This window comes from Ranitomeya variabilis, chromosome 1 (assembly GCF_051348905.1).
Source record: "Ranitomeya variabilis isolate aRanVar5 chromosome 1, aRanVar5.hap1, whole genome shotgun sequence".
Taxonomy (NCBI): domain Eukaryota; kingdom Metazoa; phylum Chordata; class Amphibia; order Anura; family Dendrobatidae; genus Ranitomeya; species Ranitomeya variabilis.
The window spans coordinates 33,797,866-33,823,791 of record NC_135232.1 but is presented as its reverse complement, the minus strand read 5'-3'; the positions used below and the strand labels follow the sequence as shown (position 1 = coordinate 33,823,791).

The window sequence follows — 25,926 nt, the reverse complement described above, 5'->3', positions numbered from 1 at the left end:
AGAAAACATTACATAAAAAGATTAAAACTCCGTAATATAAAGTGTTACAAACTAAACCTATCGCAATAAATTGTAGATATTTAGATGTTATATTGAAGAAAACTTCCAAAATTTTGCCCTTTGTAAATTATTGATTATTTCCAACCAAATCGATGTTTCAAATGTGAACTTCAAATTTCTGTAAAATTCCAGATTTTAAGATATAAAATACAGAAAATGGCACCTGCAACATTTAGAATATTTACTATGAATAGAGAATTTTTATATTTTGTTTACTTTACATTTTTTTGGGAGGGTCAGATAAATTGTTTAGCAATTTAGGTATTTAAAAAAAAATAAATATATATATATATATATATATATATATATATATATATATATATATATAATTTTATTTTTTTTAATACCGAAATCACTATTTTTCTTAAAAAAAACAGTAGAACAATGTGAGGGTGTTTGTTCCCTTATTGTATACTATTTAAGCAATATGAGTGTGAGTGTAGTTGTCTTTGTAGCAATGCCCCTAAATACAACGATGTTGATTTCTTTCCAAAGTTGTGTACGAAAAATTCCAATAAAATTAGACCTATAAGAAAAAAAAAATTAATAACCAAAAAAACAAAAAAAAAAAACATTCCTGAATGTCAATTACACACAATATCTCTACTAAATAACATTTATTTACAAGTGAACACTGATCAAAAATTCTACTTTGTGTGATCTCAGCGCTTTTTCTCCTCTCACACATAACTATTACCCCCAAAAAAAAAGTGAAAAATAATATTTAAAATGACTGTTAAACAACAAAATGTTAGAATGGAATGTTTTTTTTTTTAACTAACAAAAAAAGTCTAAATTATTTACTGTACAAGTATATAGGATGAAATATTTACATTTTTTCAGTATGATATCGATTTGGTAGAATGTATGGACACTTTTTCAAAAAGGCCCACAAAATATTTCAATTTCACATACAAAAAAAAAAAGCGCAAACTGAACCTGATAAATGAAGGCAATGGACTTCAATTTCATGACAATCTGATGATCCCTTTTAGGCTGCGTTCACACATTGTGACTGGGATCACAATAAGAGCGCAAACCCCCCCCCCCCATTAAATTAGGATGTTATTTCTAATCAGCCTTAGTTTTATTTTTTTCCCTTTTTTCTCAAATAAAAGTGATACACATTTTTATTTTTTTCCCATAAAACAGCAGTGTATAATAATAATAATAATAATAATAATAATAATAGTTGTATGTCACTGCACTTGATATTTTCATTTTAGATTTTTGAAAAATATTTTTAAAAAACTCCATTTTAGCATGACCTATTGTTTTAATCAGGTTTTTATCATAAATATATTTTAACAATTTTTGAAGTCTTTTTAAATATCCCCCCTTAATGAAAAATATAAAATCATTCTGAAATATCAGAACTTTTACACTGACCAATAAGCCCCAAATTAGGCAACAACTTCCTGTTCTGTAGAGATCACTGCTCAGCAGTCACCATTACCTTTAACGACAGGATAACAATGATGTAGCCACCTACATATGAATCCGCCATTCTAAGTAAATGATGTCACAGCTCTGCTCCTCCCTAAACCGTAAAGCAAGGAGAAGCCAGGGCCCACCAGAGGATTCTCCAGCTTTCCGGTGGGCCAGTCCAACCCTGACTGCTGCTCATACACATGGGAATGGCAGATATCTGTAGCCCAGACATCACGGACCCCACATACCTCGCATGTAGAAGTGTGCAGAACCACACTACCCCTTTAAGACAAATAGCCCACAGCATGCCCACTATACTGTCCCATAGAAGTTAATGAATACCTCCAGTCTATTGCTCCTATGGCCCATATACATATCCATAAATGCTGTTAACAAGCAACAAGGCAAGATGGCCACCCCCCCCCCCCCCCCCAATATTAGAAGGGAAAAAAAATAATATAAGGGACAGCTGATTAGCATTATCACTTGCTCCTGACTTAGCCTTGACAACACTTGACCTTGTCCCCTTTTAAAGCTTGATGTCACAAAGGGGTGATCCAATGCCCAGGAACCTGCCCTTTGAACCAGAAGGGAACCTGTACAGCTTCGTCTTGGATGGTCATTCATCTGACTGACCACCTTGTAACACAACATTTCCTTTGAAGGGTAACTCCAAGAATAACAAATTATCTGAGATCATTTGCCGACTTGTAGGACACCCAACAATCTCAAGAACAGGGCTCCGGGACTGAGGAACTAGGCCCATCTTGAATGGAGCGGAGGTGCTCATGCTCGTCTTCTACTACATCCACTGTCTACGGGACTGTAGAAGAACGCCAAGACGCCGCTCTTCTATCTCCCGATGAATGGAGCGAAGATCAAGCATGAGCACCTCCGATCCATTCAAGATGGGGCTGTAGAGTCCAGATCTCGAGGTTAAAAAGCCCTATTCTCAGATCTCTGGGGGTCCCGATGGTCAGAACCCAAGTGACCAGCAATTTATGGATAGGGAATAACTTGTAATTTGGGGAATAACCCCTTAAAGCCTGTCTGGTTGTTGACTGCCATGGTGGCACTAATCTTAAAGGGGTTGTCATAAATTAGGAAAATCCTTTTTCTTTCCAATTATTATTATTATTATTATTATTATTATTAATAAAAAAAATTGACCCAAATTTTGCTGTTTTACTTTCTCATATAGTATTGTTGCGCACAGTTTGCGAAGTATATGAAAATGAAATCAAATTCTATACGAATTTATACCATTTTAATCCCAATTTTTGGATTTTTTTTTTTCGTTTTGTATTTGTTTTATAGGAACTAGTAGGAGCCATAGACATGACCTGCCATGATAGTGTTCATCATTAAATAAAAATCTATACAATATAAAACCTGAATTAGCCGTCCAGCTAATGTTATCCTGAATATACTCTACGGTAAAGCATTTACACATCCACAGGATTACAATCATGGCCTGTGCTCACACAAGGTTGACCTTTCAGTTACGTCTCGACGTCATCCCAAATATCTGTGTAGGGACTGAGCAAACCAGAGAAATTTAACAAGATGGGCCGAATTTAAGCATCAATGCTTCACTGTGTGTGTTTGATTCACGAGAGTCAATATGAGCTGTTTAGTGTACCTTGGAAAAAAAAAAGTATCAAAAACATTGAGCATTAACCCGGCGACCCTTTGGAGTAGAATAGTTGGTATTTTCAGGTCAAGCCAAATTAATACAAAAAAAAAGCAAAAATATTTTCTTAATATCGGTTTCTAATTTTTTGTCCTTTTTTTCTCTTGATTTTAATAGAATTTAAAATGAAAAATTTTGCAAAAATTGGAAATGATGCTTGTTAAAATGTTTTCCTCTGCTCAAAAATGTAAAAAAAAATTAAAAAAAGGAAAATCTATTGTTTCCTTAATTGGGCAGATATTTAACAAAAAACATGTAAATCGTGAAAATTGTCCCTTTCCATGAGATGAAGGCCATGTGGCATCGTATGATTTCTAAATCATTCCTGAGTTTTTGAAAAACGAGTAAAATAAAAAATAAACAAAAAAAAAAAACCAGGACTCTATCCTTCTACAAGAACTCCTTCCCCGTGTGATGATGTCTTTGGTTGCATCTTCGTAGAAAACAATTTTTCTAGGCTGCGGAGAAGTTGGATCGTATGGAATCCTCCCGCAGCTGTCGGTGTTTGCCGATGTTACAGTCGTCGTGGTGGTTTCGTCTTTCTATGGTTATTCTGTATTTCTTCCTGCAATTGAGAAATAAAAAAATATTTGTGGGAAACTGTAAAGAAAAAAAAAATTATTGGGATAATCCAACTCCGCTCACTTCCGCATCGGGAGGTGACAAGGATAGGTGCCAGTGTCAGACAGAAGAACATTGGGCTCACCAAAGGGTTTTTTTTTGGACTGGGCTAATTTTTCTCCGGCACTGAATCTTACTGTACAACCATTAAATACACAATATTAGGATTCGGCTCTGCTTTCTGATTCAATCGGGTATGATGTTATTACATACTGTAAATATCATTGATATCCAGATGGTGGCGCTGGCTTCTCCCCCACTAGCACTATAGATGCCCTTAGGGGAGAAGCCAGGGCCACCAGAGGATTGGGCCAGTCCAACCGTGACTGTTGCTCATGCATACATGAATGGCAGATATCTGTAGCCAAGATATCACCGACCTCACATGTAGAAGTGAAAAGAACCAGATTAACCCTTTATGACAAATAGCCCATCCATTATTCTTTACACTGCAGCAGAGCTTGTTCAGGTTCGACACTCTGAATTAGAACATGCCCATCAGGAAGTTGGTGCTTGAACACCCGGTTTCCATAAATATACAATGGCTGCCGAATGGGCATTATGCAGTGCTGTATCCTCTGCTTGCTCCTCCTGTGCTTTCTTTACGCCTTCCATGCGTGTCAAGACAAAAACTTACTGCCAAGTGGTCTAATTTTTGCAGTAATTTTTGCAGTATTGTTCCTCGAAATGGACAAGAAGGTGGAGTTAATGCTGATACCCCCTAAAAATGGATGTTTCTTAGATGTTTTTGGACAGACCTCTACAGGACCTAAAATGACTGGCAAAATGGGATTTGAAATGTTGGGAGGTATGGAAAAGAGAAGAACATGATGCCTCCTCTTCCCCTCTGGCAGCATCAGATACTGTAGGAATGAGATGGCTGAATTGTAAACTTTTGCCCCGATAAGATACGAAATGGACAAAATTTGTGATGGGAACATTTTCTCTGCGATTTTTCCACGTAGAATAAAAAAAAAAAATGCAGAAAATCTGCACATAAAAACACATATAATCCGCACATGAATGTATCAATAAAGTTTTGATAAAGCCAAATACCTGGAAGTATCAAAAACAAAAAAGCTTTATTTAAGTCATTACGTAACAAAAAAAACAAAACACTGCAATAAAATCGTAAAAAAGCAATCTAATAGGTGCAGAAAATCTGCAGCATCAACAATTCCCCAAATCCTCATGGTGGGAACGGGGCCTTACAGTATATATTACAATTTCTGCATTTTGGTTGTATGAATATATGAAGTTACCTGAAAAAGTAGAAAGCCATTAAGAGCCCCGTGCCTAGGAAGGCGCCAACCACAATCCCAGTGACCGCAGATTCTCCTAAGCCACCTGCTTGAAGAAACAAATCACATAATATTAATGTTGCTAAAAAAAAAATGTTTACGCTTTTCAAGAGGCAGCAAATTCCTGAAGAGCCTGTAATAGCCGCTATATTGGTTGCTACTCCGCTTTCCCACAAAGTGGGCAGAAGAGACCTCCTTAGCTCCCCTAGTGGTGGCGATGGGCAAACAGAAATGCATGAATTAAAAGGGTATTTCTAGGAAAGGCCCTTACTTATTTAATAATTGCCATCCATAACATCCCTTCCCCACCTATCCAAAAAAATGAAAGGGCTGCGTGCTGCATCCTCAGGACAGTTGTTCCCTGCACTGTGCAGGGAACTGCAGCCAGCCCCATGAACAGAGCTGCCGTGGGTGGCTGGTGAGCCCCTGCACAGCAATGCTCCTGAACACATCACTGTGCAGGGAACTGCAGCCAGCCCGTGAAAAGAGCTGCTGCGGGTAGCTGGAGAGCCTCTGCACAGCAATGCTCCTGAACATCTCACTGTGCAGGGAACTGCAGCCAGCCCCATGAACAGAGCTGCTGCGGGTGGCTGGAGAGCCCCTGCACAGCAACGCTCCTGAACACCTAACTGTGCAGGGAACTGCAGCCAGCCCCATGAACAGAGCTGCTGAGGGTGGCTGGAGAGCCCCTGCACAGCAATGCTCCTGAACACCAAACTGTGCAGGGAACTGCAGCCAGCCCCATGAACAGAGCTGCTGAGGGTGGCTGGAGAGCCCCTGCACAGCAATGTTCCTGAACACCTCACTGTGCAGAGAGCTGCAGCCTCATGAACAGAGTTGCCGCGGGTGGCTGGTGAGCCCCTGCACAGCAATGCTCCTGAACACTTCACTATGCAGAGAACTGCAGCCAGCCCCATGAACAGAGATTCCGCAGGTGGCTGGAGAGCCCCTGCACAGCAATGCTCCTGAAAACCTCACTGTGCAGTGAACTGCAGCCAGCTCCATGAACAGAGCTTCTGCGGGTGGCTGGAGAGCCCCTGCACAGCAATGCTCCTGAACACCTCACTGTGCAGGGAACTGCAGCCAGCCCCATGAAAAGAGCTTCTGCGGGTGGCTGGAGAGCCCCTGCACAGCAATGCTCCTGAACACCTCACTGTGCAGGGAACTGCAGCCAGCCCCATGAAAAGAGCCGCTGCGGGTGGCTGGAGAACCCCTGCACAGCAATGCTCCTGAACACCTCACTGTGCAGGGAACTGCAGCCAGCCCCATGAAAAGAGCCGCTGCGGGTGGCTGGAGAGCCCCTGTGCAAATGAATGGGACACAGCAATGAAGTAGCACTGCGTCCCCTTCATACCTGTGAGGGTCTCAGAGGTCGAACCCACACGGACCAATAAGAGACAGATTACCTTAGCAATATGCCATCACTTAATGAAATGTAAATATCTTTTTAATTATTAGTCTGTGCAGGGGATTAGGAGCTGTGTAACCAAAAAATGGAGCAAGAAAGGCCAAAAAAGATATAGTACGAAATAAATCAGTGCAGAATAATGAACATTAGATACAAAAGTATATAATAAAAGCATAACGTGTAACATAGGACATTGGATTTATTTTGTAAATGTATTTTTTAAATCCATTTTCTGTGACCATTTCCTGAAACCCTGGCCGGCTGCAGGCATAATTCTAGGTCCATCCATTGAGGAAGCCAGGGCAGTAACAGGTGCAGATTATTCTTCCGTTCTGCAAAGAACTGTGAAGTTTTTTAATTAAAGGTAATTGACTTTGGAGCTGTAAACACAGGGGTGTGAAATTTCCTGCATCCTATTTTGCAGGGAACAGGTTCTCGTGCCAAAAAAAGCACCGTAAACCGCACTCATGTCCTTGGCAGATGGGAATATTGTCCTCAGTGGATTTGCACTGGTTCTTGCTGGATTTAGAGGATGAAAAAATTGCACGGTGGCTATGTCCTTCCGCTCATATGGCCGGTGTGCTGAGACGTTCCACTTATCATAAAGTCTTATTTATTGTTTTATTAAATATAAGCATTATGAGTGTCACACATTTTATGGCCTTTCGAGTCTGTTGTAACCTCAGTAGCTTTTCCTGACTTGTTAATCACAAATTAGGTTAGAAGAACTTTTATGTGTCGTAAATCAGCTTAGAAGATGGTTCAGGAGAAGAGAGATAAGAGTTACAGACTATGATCTCCGATTCATTGGTAACTCCTTCTGTAGTTTGCTAAATATTGTGATACACAGAAGATGTAGAAACCAAATGGCCCAAAATTATTAATGAAACCCTATTGCAAAAATGATTTTTAGCCCTAATTACATGCACAGTGTTACTTACATGTTTTACAAGGAGTAATGGTCTCAAACACTTTGTTTTCCACGAGTCTTATCCTACCAGTTCCCCATAAAGTCTTCAGATTTGGTCGAAGTTCAAAATTTCCTTGAATGCCAAAATAATCTCCGATAACCTGTGGCATAAGAATAGAGGAATGAAATGATCAATGAAATTGTGAGTTTTAGGAATTATAGGATGTGCTCGAAAAGATGAGTTACACTGCATGAAATATAGAAATGAAGTTCAGGATCGTTCTTTGGAGAACATTTAGATGGTGGGACCCTCCTATCAGCCATTATCAGTGGTGACAAGAAGCAAAGGGCGTGATTCATCATTTGTAATTTATTGAATCCTTTTTTCTTTTTTTTTCTTGCGATATGACAATTTTTTTTGGCCAAATTCTTTCAAATAGCGCACGCATGAATTTGGCACAAGATCAAAAATGCACTTTTTTTCTTTATCCAGATTTTGTGATTTTTTTTTTTGCACCAAAACGTTGCAAATCCTTTAAAAAGTCATAATGTTGGCTAAAAGCGTGCCAAGTTGAAAACCAGGAACCTTTGGACTGGGTTGGAGTAAGATGCATAAAAAATGCAACATTTGGTACAGTCATATGTCATGAATCTGTTTGAAATTTTTGGATAAGTAAAGTTATGGAGGAAAAATAAAAAAGACAAAAAAAAAACAACTGAAAACGTGGGGTCAGGGCAGGCAAGTAGAGATCAGGGCAGGCAAGTAGAGGTCAGGGCAGGCAAGTAGAAATCAGGGCAGGCAAGTAAAGGTCAGGGCAGGCATGTAGAGATCAGGGAAGGCAAGTAGAGGATAAAGGAGTCAAGTAAAGGTCAGGGCAGGCAAGTAGAGGTCAGGGCAGGCAAGTAGAGGTCAGGGCAGGCAAGTAGAGGTCAGGGCAGGCAAGTAGAGATCAGGGCAGGCATGTAGAGATCAGGGCAGGCAAGTAAAGGATAAAGGAGTCAAGTAAAGGTCAGGGCTGGCAAGTAGAGGTCAAGGCAGACATGTAGAGATCAGTGCAGGCAAGCAGAAGATAGAGTCGTCAAGTAAAGGTCAGGGAAGGCAAGTAGAGGTCAGGGCACACAAGCAGAGGTCAGGGCAAGCAAGTAGAGGTCAGGGTAGGCAAGCAGAGGACACTGCAGGCAAGCAGAGATCAGGGCAAGTAAGTAGAGGTCAGGGTAGGCAAGTAGAGATCAGGGCAGGAAAGTAGAGGTCAGGGCAGACAATTAGAGATCAGGGCAGGTAAGCAGAGGTCAGGGCAGGCAAGTAGAGGATAAAGGAGTCAAGTAAAAGTCAGGGCAGGCAAGTAGAGGATAGAGGAGTCAAGTAAAGGTCAGGGCAGGCAAGTAGAGGTCAGGGCACGCAAGTAAAGGTCAGAGCTGGCACGTAGAGATCAGGGCAAACAAGTGGAGATCAGGATAGGCAAGAGGAGGACAGGGTACGCAAGTAGAGGTCAGGGCACGCATGTAGAGGTCAAGGCACGCATGTAGAGGTCAAGGCACACAAGTAGAGGTCAAGGCACACAAGTAGAGGTCAAGGCACGCAAGTAGAGGTCAGGGTAGGCAAGTAGAGGTCAGGGCATGCAAGTAGAGGTCAAGGCAGGCGAGTAGAGGTCAGGGAAGGCAGGAGAACATAGTCAGAACAACAAGCTGAGTTAAACTCAATACAGCAGGGACAACTGGGAAAATAAGCACACCAAAGCAGACTAAGGGAGGAATCCTTCAAAATTTGGGACACTTTTCAGGAGGAAAGTGACATCTGGGAGGAGGGTGCCAGGCAACTGCAGAAGTGAAAGTGAGCAGAGGGATACATGGAAAAGCAGGCAGTCCAGCTGGCTAGGCAACAGTACAACATTGGAAGCCTCTCCTGGGCAGGAAGCCGCCTCAGGGAAGTGAATGCCCAGAAATGAGAATATATGAAACACTACTTGACACTTAACCTTGTTCTTCCTACTTTGACTCTGGAACTTACAGAGTACCATATTGTTAATTTTCTTTAATCCCGACTTTCCATGGATAATGTAGTGGTGGCTATCATGGCTCGAATACCATGGAACTTGAACAATTCGGAGTAGCTGGCTCATTACGGGGAAGTCTAGGGCTGCCTTCATGAGAAAATCGCTCTAAGAATCGCTCTTAGAAACAACTGATTAAGATATTCGGCTAAAAATCAGTGAATTGGCCCCTACTTTTCAGCCGTTTGACATCTTATCGAAAACCTCCAATACGGCGATCCTTACAGTTTTTGCAAGGGATAGCACTTCGCTTTCCCACACCTGTAAATTAAAAATTGTGTACAGTTGGAATTTTTCTTTTTAACACTTCTCATAGGATCTACCACTAGGTGACTCCATAGTATTATTATTTTTTATTTTTAGCCACATGGCCTGATGCTCGTAAGGACAAAATCTGTCCAGTGGGTCTAGACACAGCGCGATCAGCAAAGTCAAAGTCCGGGGTTTTCTCACTTGGCTCTATTCATCGAGATAGAGGCTAGCCAAAAGTTCAAAAAATTAAAAGTAAATAGTTCTCAGATTTTTCCTATATGTGAAAGATACAGTGAATGTAATAGCTAAAGACGAGACTAGATTTTATTATTCTAAATTCTGTTTGTGGCTTATTTTACTAAATTGTGGTCGGAGCATGTTTAGACTGTGGTAGGAACATGTACATGATTTACACAGAGGGGCACTGTGCAAGCAAAGTGTGACTGATCCTTAAGTAATCATAATTTAATGATAATATTTCAGAATTCGATTCCATTCCGTAAAACCCAGAGAACACAGCCATTGTTGGCATTTTTGTCCCGCGCATATTTTGCCTTAAGAATGTCAATTATGTGAAAACATTTACAGGCAGACGGCAAAATTTGCCTGGGTTTATGCGAAACCGCAGAGTTCAGGACAATAAAACTTGTTGATTGCTTTTCCAACAAGAATTCTGGACTGCATGGAGTCGGGTAGCTATAGGGGATGTATAGGCCGGTGTCCGGGGGCCCATATTACTAGAACCCCCTTTAATGTACAGCAAAAGTTCTTGCCATGTGGGTTGTGGGTGCAAAATATAATTTATGGTACTTACTAGGAGACAAAAGTTTCTAGTTTTTCTTTTTTTTTTTTTTTTACAGTGAAATGAAAAGACGTCAGAGCTGAAATCTCCCAGCATCCACTGCTTGCCAAGAAGTGTCCTCTTTACACTCAAAACTATAGTTAATGTCACACTGCACAATGGCAGCTCAGCTAAGTTGTTTCTGATTACAAGCTTGTCAACCATTTCTAACTGCACCAGCAGAATAGCGAGTGCAGCTCTGGAGTATAATACAGAATGTAACTTAGGATCAGTAATGTAATGTATGTACACAGTGACTGCACCAGCAGAATAGTGAGTGCCGCTCTGGAGTATAATACAGGATGTAACTCAGGATCAGTAATGTAATGTATGTACACAGTGACTGCACCAGCAGAATAGTGAGTGCCGCTCTGGAGTATAATACAGGATGTAACTCAGGATCAGTAATGTAATGTATGTACACAGTGACTGCACCAGCAGAATAGTGAGTGCAGCTCTGGAGTATAATACAGAATGTAACTTAGGATCAGTAATGTAATGTATGTACACAGTGACTGCACCAGCAGAATAGTGAGTGCCGCTCTGGAGTATAATACAGGATGTAACTCAGGATCAGTAATGTAATGTATGTACACAGTGACTGCACCAGCAGAATAGTGAGTGCCGCTCTGGAGTATAATACAGGATGTAACTCAGGATCAGTAATGTAATGTATGTACACAGTGACTGCACCAGCAGAATAGTGAGTGCCGCTCTGGAGTATAATACAGGATGTAACTCAGGATCAGTAATGTAATGTATGTACACAGTGACTGCACCAGCAGAATAGTGAGTGCCGCTCTGGAGTATAATACAGGATGTAACTCAGGATCAGTAATGTAATGTATGTACACAGTGACTGCGCCAGCAGAATAGTGAGTGCAGCTCTGGAGTATAATACAGGAGGTAACTCAGGATCAGTAATGTAATGTATGTACACAGTGACTGCACCAGCAGAATAGAGAGCGCAGCTCTGGAGTATAATACAGGATGTAACTCAGGGTCAGTACAGGATCAGTAATGTATGTACACAGTGACTGCACCAGCAGAATAGTGAGTGCCGCTCTGGGGTATAATACAGGATGTAACTCAGGGTCAGTACAGGATCAGTAATGTAATGTATCAGTGCAGAATAGTGAGTGCAGCTCTGGAGTACAATAAAGATACAACACAGGATCAGCATACAAAACTTTTCAGAATTTGCTGCTCTACAACCTACAATGGGTTACAAATACTTCACCTTCTTCTGCGGCTTTAATCACTAATGCGCTCATCTCAATGTATTCTTTTCTGAAGTCCATTGTATTGTCTAGAGTAATCGTTTAATATCAGATCTGGCCAATTTACATACGTAATTCCTATATCATATGCAGTAGGCTAACAGAAAGTTAGTAAATCAAGCCTATTGCTTTCATTGCTGCTCTCTAGCTAAGGTCAGGAGGAAGGAGGGATATGCACTAAGCTGCTACGGTTTCAGCATGGGACGGTGTGACATGACTACTCTTATAGGTCAGAGGAAGTTCGCTGGCTCGCCTCTCATACTGAATATATGTGCAGAGCGTAATATCCTCTAGAAGAACAAAGATGTACTTCCAAAGGAAGCTTACACTGCGAGTGCTCTGAGTATTATATAATATGTTGGCATTGTGTCCATGTAAAGCCCTAATTTACAATGTGCAAAGTTTAAAGGGGGTTTCCACCTCTCTTCCAAATAGGCCAGATGTAAGGAATCGTTATAAAATTAAGAAAGAATTGTTACTTACCAGTCTGAACACCAGCAGCTCCAGTGCTGCTTTGGTGGTCTCCGACTGGGCAGGAAGTGATGACATGGCGTCCCAGCTATACGGTCACCTGACCACTTGGGACACAGCAGGGGTAAGGTGACTATATGCTACAGCAGAAGTAAGGTGACTATATGGGACAGCAGAGGTAAGGTGACTATATGGGACAGCAGGGGTAAGGTGACTATGTGGGACAGCAGAGGTAAGGTGAAGATATGGCACAGCAGAAGTAAGGTGACTATATGGGACAGCAGAGGTAAGGTGACTATATGGGACAGCAGGGGTAAGGTGACTATATGGGACAGCAGGGGTAAGGTGACTATGTGGGACAGCAGAGGTAAGGTAACTATATGGGACAGCAGAGGTAAGGTGACTATATGGGACAGCAGAGGTAAGGTAACTACTATATGGGACAGCAGAGGTAAGGTGACTATGTGGGACAGCAGAGGTAAGGTGACTATATGGGACAGCAGAGGTAAGGTGACTATGTGGGACAGCAGGGGTAAGGTGACTATATGGGACAGCAGAGGTAAGGTGACTATGTGGGACAGCAGGGGTAAGGTGACTATATGGGACAGAAGAGGTAAGGTGACTATATGGGACAGCAGAGGTAAGGTGACTATATGGGACAGCAGAGGTAAGGTAACTACTATATGGGACAGCAGAGGTAAGGTGACTATGTGGGACAGCAGAGGTAAGGTGACTATATGGGACAGCAGAGGTAAGGTGACTATGTGGGACAGCAGGGGTAAGGTGACTATATGGGACAGAAGAGGTAAGGTGACTATATGGGACAGAAGAGGTAAGGTGACTATATGGGACAGCAGAGGTAAGGTAACTACTATATGGGACAGCAGAGGTAAGGTGACTATGTGGGACAGCAGAGGTAAGGTGACTATATGGGACAGCAGAGGTAAGGTGACTATGTGGGACAGAAGAGGTAAGGTGACTATATGGGACAGCAGAGGTAAGGTGACTATATGGGACAGCAGAGGTAAGGTAACTACTATATGGGACAGCAGAGGTAAGGTGACTATATGCGACAGCAGAAGTAAGGTGACTATATGGGACAGCAGGGGTAAGGTGACTATGTGGGACAGCAGAGGTAAGGTGACTATATGGGACAGCAGAGGTAAGGTAACTACTATATGGGACAGCAGAGGTAAGGTGACTATATGGGACAGCAGAGGTAAGGTAACTACTATATGGGACAGCAGAGGTAAGGTGACTATGTGGGACAGCAGAGGTAAGGTGACTATATGGGACAGCAGAGGTAAGTTGACTATATGGGACAGAAGAGGTAAGGCCACTATATGGGACAGCAGAGGTAAGGTGACTGTACGGCACATCATCCCTTCCAACCCAAAAAAGGAAAAAAATACTTATCAGCGCTCCTGAAGTGTAGTATAGCCCCTGAATCTTTTAATCAGGGTAAGGATGCATGGAAGGAAAAAATCCCAGCTGGAGCATGGGTGAGGCACAGAAGCAATAGAAAAAATCCAGCAATCCCAAAAGAAAAATTGTAGAATATTAAAACTTAGAGAAAGGACAATTTTTTATCCCTCTTTTTCTAATTCCCCTTAAACATGTTTTTAATAGTTTTTTTCATTAAATGTGATGTAGTAGTAGTAGTGTTCATTTTTTCTTTTAGGATTGCTGGATTTTTTCTAACACTTCCAGTCCAGGCGGACTTCACCGGAGAGAAGGTTCAGACTGATAACACTTCTTTCTTATAGAAAATTCCTTTATATCTGGTCATGAGTGGAAATCTCCATAAAGAAAAAATATTACAGATTCCTGTAAAAAAAACAAAAACACTTTTTTTTAGAGTTTTCCATTAAAACCTATAAGCTGAGCAGGAAGTTGAGGAGGACATCAGATCTCCATGGTTCAGTGAAAGCTGCCGTTGTTATTTTGTAGTCTACAGAAGCAATGGAAACATTTATACGATTTTTCACATGGAAAACTTAAAGATAGGTGATAAAAGTCGTATCTCTGGGAGACTGCTCATTTTACCCTGAAGATATTCCAAGAATGGAGATGGTATGGAGAATTTGTGGAGTTTTTCTGCGCTGCCAATTATTGATTATTGCCATGTGTGGTTGTTTCCTGAAGAAGTGTTTGGCGCTTCGAAACGCGGCAAATAAAACATCTTTCCTGGGAAAACTCCAACACAGCCATAAAAGGAGGACCAAGAACAAGAGACAATACAGGTGTTCATGGCCACCATGTCTATGGTGGGCAGGAAACTTTAGCGGGTTGAGAAATTCCTGGATTTGCCAATACTCAATTTTCAATATACGTTCCAACTGTCCAAGATTGTGGCAGTTGTTTTTTTTTTCCATCTTTTCTGGGAGACTCCTGGAAGTTCTTTGAAACTTGGAATATACGGTACAAGTTGAGGATTTATTGACGTATCTCGTCATTTTAGGTGGACTCATTGTCAAATTTCCCAACTGCCAAAAAAGCCTCCCAAAACCTCTTGGAAGGAAGCACTTCCTGAAGGTTTGTTGTGCAGGATGCTGAGACAGATGGGGACCTGGTGCCCATATTCAGGGTATGGACAACAAGGGTGTTGAAAGTGCTTGGACTGTAAAAAGGAGTTCGAAGTTATGAAAAAATTTTAACGACGCACTACAAAATTTCCCATACAACCTCTCCCAAAAGTTGGCAAGTATGATTTATACCGTATGACCGACGGTATTCTTGTTATTTAGTTTGTCTTCTTTACACAAAAGTTTTGGCATTACCGACTATATTAGTCTGGTTGGACGTACAGTTAAGGTTGTGGCCTTCTTATTAGGGGTCTTATCAAGATCTTCATGGTTTCTTGAAATGTGGTTGGAGATCCTGAGAGAGGAGGACACTTTGAAGGTTTTCATTTGAATTTGGCTCAACCGCAACAGCATATAGCTAGGACTAAACTAAAGGAGCTAACCTGGTGCTCCTATACAGTCTACAGTATCCACAGGTGGGTGAAGCCCCCTTATCTGAGGAGCTACTACACTTAAGGAGAGCGCTGCAGTGGGGATGGGAAAATATAGAGCAGTGGGCATGTGTGATTGTCTGCTCCCATCGCTCAGCAACTAAATCCGACTACCCTCTCCCCATCTATATTTTTGTATTCAATGCTTAAAGAAGTACTCCTCCTCATCATCTTTCTCCTCTTCCTCCTCCCATCAGCGTTTTATCCTCCTAATATACTGAGGTCATCATATTATACAGCACTGTGTACTTACAATTGCTCATTTTGCCTTTCTACCCAGATAATTTTTCTCTTTCCCATTAGGTCTATGACATCACATGATTAATAACTGCCTAGCCGAATCTTTCTGAGCTCTATGTAGAAACAGGAGGTCAATTTTCCCTGTATGAGTCATGAGTCACTGCAAAAGTCCCTGGCAGGGAGGAGGACAGAGCAGCCGGGTCAAGAGTTAAAGAGGGGAATGATAATTGCAGGATCAAGAGACTTCCTGTTTCTACATAGAGCAGAGAAAAGAGAAAAATTAACTGGGTAGAAAGACAAAATGAGCAATTGTAAATACACAGGGCTATACAATATGATGACTGCAATATATTAAGAGGATAAAAACTTTGATGGGAGGAGGAAGAGGAGGAGGAAGAGGAGTGCTTCTTTAGGAATGTGCCCCTTGGGTCTTAAAGTGGCATTTTGGGGAGGTGAAGTGGTAAAGTGTTGGGGTAAAATTTGATCCCTTCCAAGGACTCATGTGGAGAGGCTGTATGTTTTGGGGTTCAAAATATGCAAGAAAGTAAAAAACATCCATCCATCCCCAGGGAGCTGCTCGGCCGTGTACTCTGCGTTTCTATCTAATCTCTCCCGCGCGCTGCAGTTGTTCTTAACAATCTATAGAGCTATCTGGTCTATATCTTAGAAAACCATGACCGGGCTACAGAGGAATTCGATGCGGATCCCACATTGTGTATAAACAGCTTACATCATGAAATTTTTGTAAGAGAACTAAAAAGAGTTCCTTTAATCTCCACTAAATAAGCTAAAATTCTGGCAAACGCACAGATGGCGCTCAGAACAATGCAAGTACGCTGGTGCAGATACACGGCTTGGTGTCTAGTCAAAAAGTTATCGGTCGTACAGATGTGCAGTAAAGATCCATGAAAACGAAGTCTGGCCGGAGTCCTGTTACCAGAGAGGAGATCACATCTTACCTCTTGAATACCAGCTTCAAGATCAGTCATGCCAATCACTGAGAAGTCCCCATATCGGTCACCGTTGGCATCGATGGACACTTCTCCAGCGATACCTACAGAAAGGCAGTCATGGAATTAGGATGTAACCCAGGATCAGTAATGTAATGTATGTACACAGTGACTGCACCAGCAGAATAGTGAGTGCAGCTCTGGAGTATAATACAGGAGGTAACTCAGGATCAGTAATGTAATGTATGTACACAGTGACTGCACCAGCAGAATAGTGAGTGCAGCTCTGGAGTATAATACAGGATGTAACCCAGGATCAGTAATGTAATGTATGTACACAGTGACTGCACCAGCAGAATAGTGAGTGCAGCTCTGGAGTATAATACAGGATGTAACCCAGGATCAGTAATGTAATGTATGTACGCAATGACTGCACCAGCAGAATAGTGAGTGCACCTCTGGAGTATAATAAAGTATGTAACTCAGGATCAGTAATGTAATGTATGTACACAGTGACTGCACCAGCAGAATAGTAAGTGCAGCTCTGGAGTATAATACAGGATGTAACTCAGGATCAGTAATGTAATGTATGTATACAGTGACTGCACCAGCAGAATAGTGAGTGCAGCTCTGGAGTATAATACAGGATGTAACTCAGGATCAGTAATGTAATGTATGTACACAGTGACTGCACCAGCAGAATAGTGAGTGCAGCTCTGGAGTATAATACAGGATGTAACTCAGGATCAGTAATGTAATGTATGTATACAGTGACTGCACCAGCAGAATAGTGAGTGCAGCTCTGGAGTATAATACAGGGTATAACTCAGGATCATAATGTAATGTACAGCTCTGGCAAAAATTAAGAGACCACCACATCAAATCTTTGTCACGGGCAGCCCAATTTCCAGACTTGAATCCCATTGAAAACCTCTGGAATGTAATCAAGAGGAAGATGGATAGTCACAAACCATCAGACATAGAAGAACTGCTTACATTATTGTACCAGGAGTGGCATAAGGTCACCCAGAAGCAGTGTGAAAGACTGGTGGAAAGCATGGCAAGACGCATGAAAGCTGTGATTAAAAATCATGGTTATTCCACATAATATTGATTTCTGAATACTTCTTGAGTTAAAACATTAGTATTGTTGTTTCTAAATGATTATGAACTTGTTTTCTGTGCATTATTTGAGGTCTGAAAGCACTGGGTTTTTTTCTATTTTGATTATTTTTCTTTGTCAGAAAAAAAATACAAAATTCATTGCTTGGAAATTCGGAGACACGTTGTCAGAAGTTTAAATACTAAAAGAACAATTTACATTTTACTCAAAAATATACCTATAAAGAGAAAAATCAGACAAACTGAACATTTTGCAGTGGTCTCTTAATTTTTTCCAAAGCTGTATGTACACAGTGACTGCACCAGCAGAACAGTGATTGCAGCTCTGGAGTATAATACAGGAAGTAACTCAGGAACAGTGCAGGATAAAGTAATATATGTAAAAAAGACTAATAATGTCATGTAGATCATTTTTCTATAAACTTTTACAATAAATAATGATCCTTTACATTAAAAGGACATTTGTTTCCTAATATCTAAATGGCAGAGTGGAAATTAAAGTGCTTGTTTTCTTAACTCTAACATGCTTATGGGGAAGTATCCAAATCTCCAGCTCAACATGATTGATTTTAATGAACTCCAGGGAGGCTAAGAAAATCCTTCTCTTTTCTAGATAAAAATATTATTCTTTGAAAGAAAAAAGCCAGAAATTCTAATGGATCTATAATTTAAGAAAACATGCACTTAACTTGCAATATTAGATTTTTACCTTTGAGATTTTTCCTAATCACACTTTAAACAGATGTTTCAGAAAAAAAGAAAAAACAAGTTCAGAAAGAAACTACCGTACTGCAAATATTTCCAAAATCTGTTTTACTGCAGGAGTCAATATCGGCAGAAGGTTTAGGAATATTCCAGCAATAATTCATTCCAGATCATTCCATCCGGCTGCATTTTGTTTTTAGATCTGGTGATATTAAACATTATTTTTCCTTTTTGGTCATTTAACAATTTTGTGGCAAAATGCATGTTTTGTTACGATTTTATGACAATTATTGCAAGAATCCAATAGTGGATATATAATTACTGGCTACATTATTAAAGTCCTGCATCTATGAGAGCAATCTCTCCTCTGGTGCCATTAGGTTATGTCTGGACAACCCCACTCTGCGCCTAGTAGACTTAGCATTATGGCCCTGGGCATCCTTGCCTGTGGTGCACCTGGACATCCGTACCTTTATTGCACCTGGGTATTCCTTCCTGTGGTGCACCTGGGTATTCTTGCCTGTGGTGAACCTGGGTATTCTTGCCTGTGGTGCACCTGGGCATCCTTGCCTGTGTTGCACCTGGGTATTCTTGCCTGTGGTGAACCTGGGTATTCTTGCCTGTGGTGCACCTCAGTATTCTTGCCTGTGGTGCACCTGGGTATTCATGCCTGTGGTGCACCTGGGTATTCTTGCCTGTGGTGCACCTGGGTATTCTTGCCTGTGGTGCACCTCAGTATTCTTGCCTGTGGTGCACCTGGGTATTCTTGCCTGTGGTGCACCTGGGTATTCTTGCCTGTGGTGCACCTGAGTATTCTTGCCTGTGGTGCACCTGGGTATTCATGCCTGTGGTGCACCTGGGTATTCTTGCCTGTGGTGCACCTGGGTATTCTTGCCTGTGGTGCACCTGGGTATTCTTGCCTGTGGTGCACCTGGGTATTCTTGCCTGTGGTGCACCTGAGTATTCCTGCCTGTGGTGCACCTGGGTATTGCTGCCTGTGGTACACCTGGGTATTCTTGCTTGTGGTACACCTGGGTATTCTTGCCTGTGGTACACCTGGGTATTCTTGCCTGTGGTACACCTGGGTATTCTTGCCTGTGGTGCACCTGAGTATTCCTGCCTGTGGTGCACCTAGGTATTCTTGCCTGTGGTGCACCTGGGTATTCTTGCTCTGGTGCACCTGCTGTGGTGCACCTGGGTATTGCTGCCTGTGGTACACCTGGGTATTCTTGCTTGTGGTACACCTGGGTATTCTTGCCTGTGGTACACCTGGGTATTCTTGCCTGTGGTACACCTGGGTATTCTTGCCTGTGGTGCACCTGAGTATTCCTGCCTGTGGTGCACCTGGGTATTCTTGCCTGTGGTGCACCTGGGTATTCTTGCTCTGGTGCACCTGCTGTGGTGCACCTGGGTATTCTTGCCTGTGGTACACGTGGGTATTCCTGCCTGTGGTGCATCTGGGTATTCTTGCCTGTGATGCACCTGGGTATTCTTTCCAGTGGTGCACCTGGGTATTCCTGCCTGTGGTGAACTTGGGCAAGGATGCATCCTGAGCATCCTTGCCTGCGGTGCACGTGGGCATCTTTGCCTGTGGTGCACCTGGGTATCTGGGTATTCTTGTCTGTGGTGCACATGGGTATTCCTGCCTGTGGTACACCTGGGTATCCTTGCCTGTGGTGCACCTGTGCATCTTTGCCTGTGGTGCACCTGGGTATTCTTGTCTGTGGTGCACATGGGCATCCTTGCCTGTGGTGCACCTGGGTATTCCTGCCTGTGGTGCACCTGGGCATCCTTGCCTGTGGAGCACCTGGGCATCGTTGCCTGTGGAGCACCTGGGTATTCCTGCCTGTGGTGCACCTGAGTATTCTTGCCTGTGGTGCACCTGGGTATTCTTGCCTGTGGTACACCTGGGTATTCTTGTCTGTGGCACACTTGGGCATCCTTGCCTGTGGTGCACCTGGGTATTCCTGCCTGTGGTGAACCTGGGTATTGCTGCCTGTGGTACACCTGGGTATTCCTGCCTGTGGTGCACCTGGGCATCCTTGCCTGTGGTGTACTTGGGTATTTTTGCCTGTAGTACACCCGGGTATTCTTGCCTGTGGTGCACCTGGGTATTTTTGCTTGTGGTGCACATGGGCAACCCCAGCTTTAGTGCCACTGAATCTAATAATCTCATCACCATGGCACTGAATATCCTTGGCTCTGGAGTCACAGGGCATCTTCACCTTTGTTCCTATTGGGACATCACTGGCTCTGATACCACAGGGCATCCTTCTCTCTGGCGCCATTGCATTTAGCCAACCGGGCACTGGGCATCCTCACCTTTTGTACCACTGCATCTAGTAAACACAATATCATGGCACTTTGCATTCTCTATTCCAGTGCTTCTGGCCATCCTCATCTCTGGTGCCACTGAGCCATGCATGCCCATGGTGCCACTGTCTCTAGTAAACTCAGGACCATGGCATAACCTCCTCTCTACTGCTGCTATCCAAGACCTGTTATATTATGTCTATGAATGCATTTTCATCATATTTCCGTCTCTAAAGACTTGTCCTAGTATGCAGGCATGGAGCGATGGAGGCATCTACAGTGCACGACAACCTCCTTTCTTTGCAAAGTAGAGATTAGACGTGTCCTGAGATAAGAAGCTTTCTCTATCCAGGATGTAACCTCCATACACCAGTGTATGACAACAGACCTCAGTGATGCTTGTCCAAACATCAGGAAAGGCAGGATCTCTTTTAGATCACACAATGGGGGACCTAGGAAACTTTCTTAGATTTCAAGCAAAAGTTGGTTTCTTGTTTTTTTCCCTGTTCATGCAATGTTTAAAAAATCTCTTCTCCTAACTTTCCACCCCACATAATAAAAGTCAAAAAATGTACAGTGCGAGACGTCGATGTTTCTATGACTGCCCTCTTTTTGAAAAACCATTGAAAATATGAGATTGAGACAAATTTCTGGAATTCCTTGGAACATTTTCCACGTTGTCTTGCCGATAGACTCTGACCTGGAGGGGATCCTGTAAGTCAGGTCCGTTCTGTTGTACTCGTGTGTCCATTTTGGGGGCAGATGTAACAGAGATGAATTGGTCATTTTACTTGCACTAATTGATACCTTAGTATCTGAGTCTCATCAACATAGCACATGGACGACTAAAGGCAAAGGGGCCTAGTTCTTCCACAGATAATGGGCTCCAAGGCCCCTGCAGAGACCCTGATATTCCCGGGCTGCCCTTCTCTATGTGGACATTACATAAGGTCCCAGTTTCCCTATAGATTACCACCGATGTCACAAAGCTAGAATGACAGAAGAATAACAGGTTCCTTCATGAATTCTACCTTCATACGTTCTGTTCCACATCCGCTGAACAAGTTTCTCTCCATCTTTTTTGCTAAAACCGCTCCGCACCAGTTCATGTAACGCCAGGGCATAAAGGATGATGGCATCATGGAAACCTTCCACAAACATGTTGACCTGGAACAGAAGATGTAACGGTGAGCACAACCTTATAGAGATCCTCCAACTACATATAAAGGGAATGTTTCATTAGAACATTACATATTGAATGAGAGCATGTGGTTTCAGGTACCTGTCTCATGTACATTTGGAACAACAGCGTTTTCGGCCATTATATGACTTGCAGTTTCCCCCACTGCCGGCTCCATCTCTAATTTTCAGTTGTCTCTGAGCTGGTGGGTAGAAACTCGCTGCTATGATGTCTCCTATACACAGCACACACGGACATGAGAGATTCCTGATCTCCCATGTCTATGCGTGTATGCAGTACTAGTTCAGAAGTAGAAGCACAGACAATATTATACAGCAGTACTGAGCAATGTAGCTGTGAATCTAGCTCTTAGTTGAAATAAAACAAAAGTTTCAACAATATCTGTCTTACATCCTGCATTCTCAATCTACTCCTCCAATCTCCTCAAGCTTTCCTTTCCATAGACTTCAATAGGCAGCTGTAATCTGATCTCTCAGTGGGTTGCCAGTCTATCTTAAAGACATATTTTTGCAGTTTTGTGAATGATGAGTTCAGAAGGCATAGGAGAAGGGAAAAGGTGACTTGTGAGCTAAGAAAGAGGCAGATCTCTATGATAAGATATGTTACCATCTTTCCTAGGCTATGTTCACATGTCCGGTAATCATCCGTCAGAATGGATCCAGGAGCAATCCGTTCACCAAAAAGTAGTGCAGATACAATTTTCTTGTCCTGTTAAAAAACTGACTTCAACTGGATAGGTTTTTTTAACATTGAAGTCTATGGAAAACAGATCTGTTAAATAGCCAATCGTTTTCTTCCATTTGAAATTGATCCAATAAGCAAAAAACGGATCATTTTCAAATGGAAGAAAAACGGATCCAGTTGGAATCAGTTTTTTTCTAGCCAGACAAAATAATGGAGACAAACAAAAGGAAGGCTAGCAATGCTATACAGACAGATATACAGTATGTACGCAGCTGACAGAGATCCGGGAAAGCTGAGCGGCCTCACAATACATCCTAAGCAGATACAATCATTCTCCTTATTCATCCATTTTTGCCCGTGTAATGATGACTCCCACTTGATGATTGGCGATTCTGGATTCTGCTCAACGTAATATCTTCAGACCAGATGAAGAATTAGACGGACTGCTCTGCACAATCGCATTCTGCTCAGCGCTGCCAAGAAAACACTTCAACATCCTCCAGACATCTCACTTTAAGCAACTGACAAGAGATCCTAAAACACCAGAACACCCCAACAGAAGAACAGATCATGGAAAATGGAGTGACCAGTGATTGACACTGACTTATGTGATAGTCCGCAGAACACATCTCCGGGGGAGTCACCAATTCACACACATTCCTACATTCCAGTTTCTTATGTAGCAGAGTTGAGTTTGTCTTGCCTGTGGTTACACTGTATACTGGATGGCAGACACATAATGCAGGAAATACGGCCTCTCATCCTTCTTTCCCTGTTTAATAAATAGCAAATTTGCCTTGTTGTGCAGTAATGCAGAGCTGCCAAATCTGAGAGTATTGGGGACAACAATGGGGTCTTGTTTGGCCTCTAACGCCCTTCCTTCCCAGGAAAAGTTCATGAAGCCAACTCCTTTCTAAAAACCCCATTAAGATATTCGGAGGGGGGATCCCAACTTAGGAAACCCATCTACTCGCTAACAAGACCCAGACGCCCTACCCCCAAGTATTACATGGTCATGCAATTGAATAGTCAGCATGCAATGCTACATTTCCCCTGCAGGGGCACAGTACAGTTTTTATGGGGTTATGCAGCATAGATGCGTATCTCAAAAATAGGAGAAAAGTCTGAAAAAGGCTCAATGTAATTATAAGAGGACCTGGTGGATCATATCACTTTTTTTATGGACGACCTTTTATCCAATTTTCTAAGAAACATACCCAGAAGTCGGGAAAAAAAATGACAACAGAATTAGAAATTCTTCAAATGTTGCATTTATCTCTGATACATTGTGTTCCTAGACATCCTTTCCAGATGTTCGCTTCCTTGAGTAAATAAATGGCCCCCTACATATCGCCTCGTATTGTCATCGCCATGTGCTGAGTGCATTTAGCGTGGCTAAACATACGTCACCCGTGCTGGCACCGGACCAGTACTAGCATAAGGAGAACCCGTACATGACACACGCACATCGAGGAGGAAATGATAAAGAGAGGGAATAAGGGTGGAACGCAGCTGGAGAACGGAGACAAGTGTTATCTGCGCTCATGGGGCTGCAACGTAAAGGGGCCGAAAGATCTACACGAACCTACAAAGCGGACAACCTCTAATTCTGCCACATTACAATGTATATTATCATACAGCAAAGACAACACACATTGCATCATTTTTTTTTCTTTTACATTTTCTTTCCTTTTTTTCCACCACTCTCGCTCACTTTCTTTCACTATTTCAACTTCTTATCATTTTATTCTCCTACTTTACATTTTCATTTTTTCCTTTTTCCACTTCCCATCTTTCTTTGCTTTTCCTCCCTTCCTTAATCCATTCCCCACCTAACCACCTTTTGCTCTTTTTCTCTCTTCCTTTTTTTCTTTTTTCCTATCTTCATCTGTTCCGTTTTCTCTCTCATACGTTCTCTCTCCCCTTCATCTACCTGTTCTTTTTTCCCCAAAACTTTGCCTTCTGTTCTCTTTCTTCCTTATATATCTCTCTCTGTGTCTTCCCTCCACCACAATTCCCCTTTCCCTTTCTTTTCGTCCCTCTACCCCTACACCATAGCACTCTTTATCTACCGTTTTGCTCTTTCTCCACTCTCTTCCCGTCTTCCTCTATCCATTTACATTTCCCCTCTTTCTCTCCTCCTTACCTTCTTTCCATTTCCCTCTTTTTCATTCTCTGCACCTTCACTTTCTTACTCTTCCTTCCTGCCATACTACTTTTGCCTCCCATTTTCCCTCTTTCTCTACACCTTTACCCTTGCTTGCTCCCCTCTTACACTCTCTATTTGCATCTATTTCATTCTCTATTCCTTGACTCTCATCTTCTCCCATTCTTCCTTTTTTCCTTTACTCTCTTCTTCTCCCATTTTTCCTCTTTTCTCTTCTCCCATTCTTCCTCTTTTCCTTTGCTCTCTTCTTCTCCCAGTCTTCCTCTTTTCCTTTACTCTCTTCTTCTCCCAGTCTTCCTCTTTTCCTTTACTCTCGTCTTCTCCTAGTCTTCCTCTTTTCCTTTACTCTCTTCTCCCATTCTTCCTCTTTTCCTTTACTCTTTTTCTCCCATTGTTCCTCTTTTCCAATACTCTCTTCTCCCACTCTTCCTCTTTTCTTTTACTCTCTTCTTCTCCCAGTCTTCCTCTTTTCCTTTACTCTCTTCTTCTCCCTTTCTTCCTCTTTTCCTTTACTCTCTTCTTCTCCCTTTCTTCCTCTTTTCCTTTACTCTCTTCTCCCATTCTTCCTCTTTTCCTTTACTCACTTCTCCCTTTCTCTCCCAGTTTTCCTCTTTTCCTTTACTCTCTTCTCCCATTTTTCCTCTTTTTCTTTACTCTCTTCTCCCATTCTTCCTCTTTTCCTTTACTGTTTTTCTGCCATTCTTCCTCTTTTCCTTTACTCTCTTCTTCTCCCATTCTTCCTCTTTTCATTTACTCTCTTCTTCTCAGTCTTCCTCTTTTCCTTTACTCTCTTCTTCTCCTAGTCTTCCTCTTTTCCTTTACTCTCTTCTCCCATTTTTCCTCTTTTTCTTTACTCTTTTCTTCTCCCATTCTTCCTCTTTTCCTTTACTCTTTTTCTCCCATTGTTCCTCTTTTCCAATACTCTCTTCTCCCATTCTTCCTCTTTTCTTTTACTCTCTTCTTCTCCCAGTCTTCCGCTTTTCCTTTACTCTCTTTTTCCTCATTCTTCCTATTTTCCTTTACGCTCTTCACAGGGTGACCACTTATAGGTAATTACGGCATAAACATCTACAAAGTATCACAAAATCGTGTTTTGTTTTATTTTCAAGAAGCAAATAATCTTGTTCACCATAAGATACATCAAGAAATGAATATGATCTACTATAAAATTACTTGTAGTTACTTAGCTCCTCCTGAGGGTCATATTTT

General features: G+C 42.0%; 1 protein-coding gene across 2 annotated transcripts in view; it reads right to left on the bottom strand.

The window, feature by feature from the left end:
• Positions 1 to 381: 381 nt before the first annotated feature.
• Positions 382 to 25,926, bottom strand: part of NPR3 (natriuretic peptide receptor 3) — an 85,140-nt gene continuing 59,595 nt past the window's right edge. Inside the window, exons 4-8 of one of the 2 annotated variants that reach the window (XM_077281954.1) lie at positions 21,697 to 21,832; positions 16,535 to 16,629; positions 7,456 to 7,585; positions 5,068 to 5,155; positions 382 to 3,749 (exon numbers count right to left, since the gene is read on the bottom strand). In XM_077281954.1, the coding sequence (XP_077138069.1) occupies positions 3,638 to 3,749; positions 5,068 to 5,155; positions 7,456 to 7,585; positions 16,535 to 16,629; positions 21,697 to 21,832 (561 nt within the window). In that variant the 3' untranslated portion in view covers positions 382 to 3,637. The remainder of the gene's footprint in view (positions 3,750 to 5,067; positions 5,156 to 7,455; positions 7,586 to 16,534; positions 16,630 to 21,696; positions 21,833 to 25,926) is intronic. The other variant, XM_077281964.1, reaches the window with a different exon arrangement.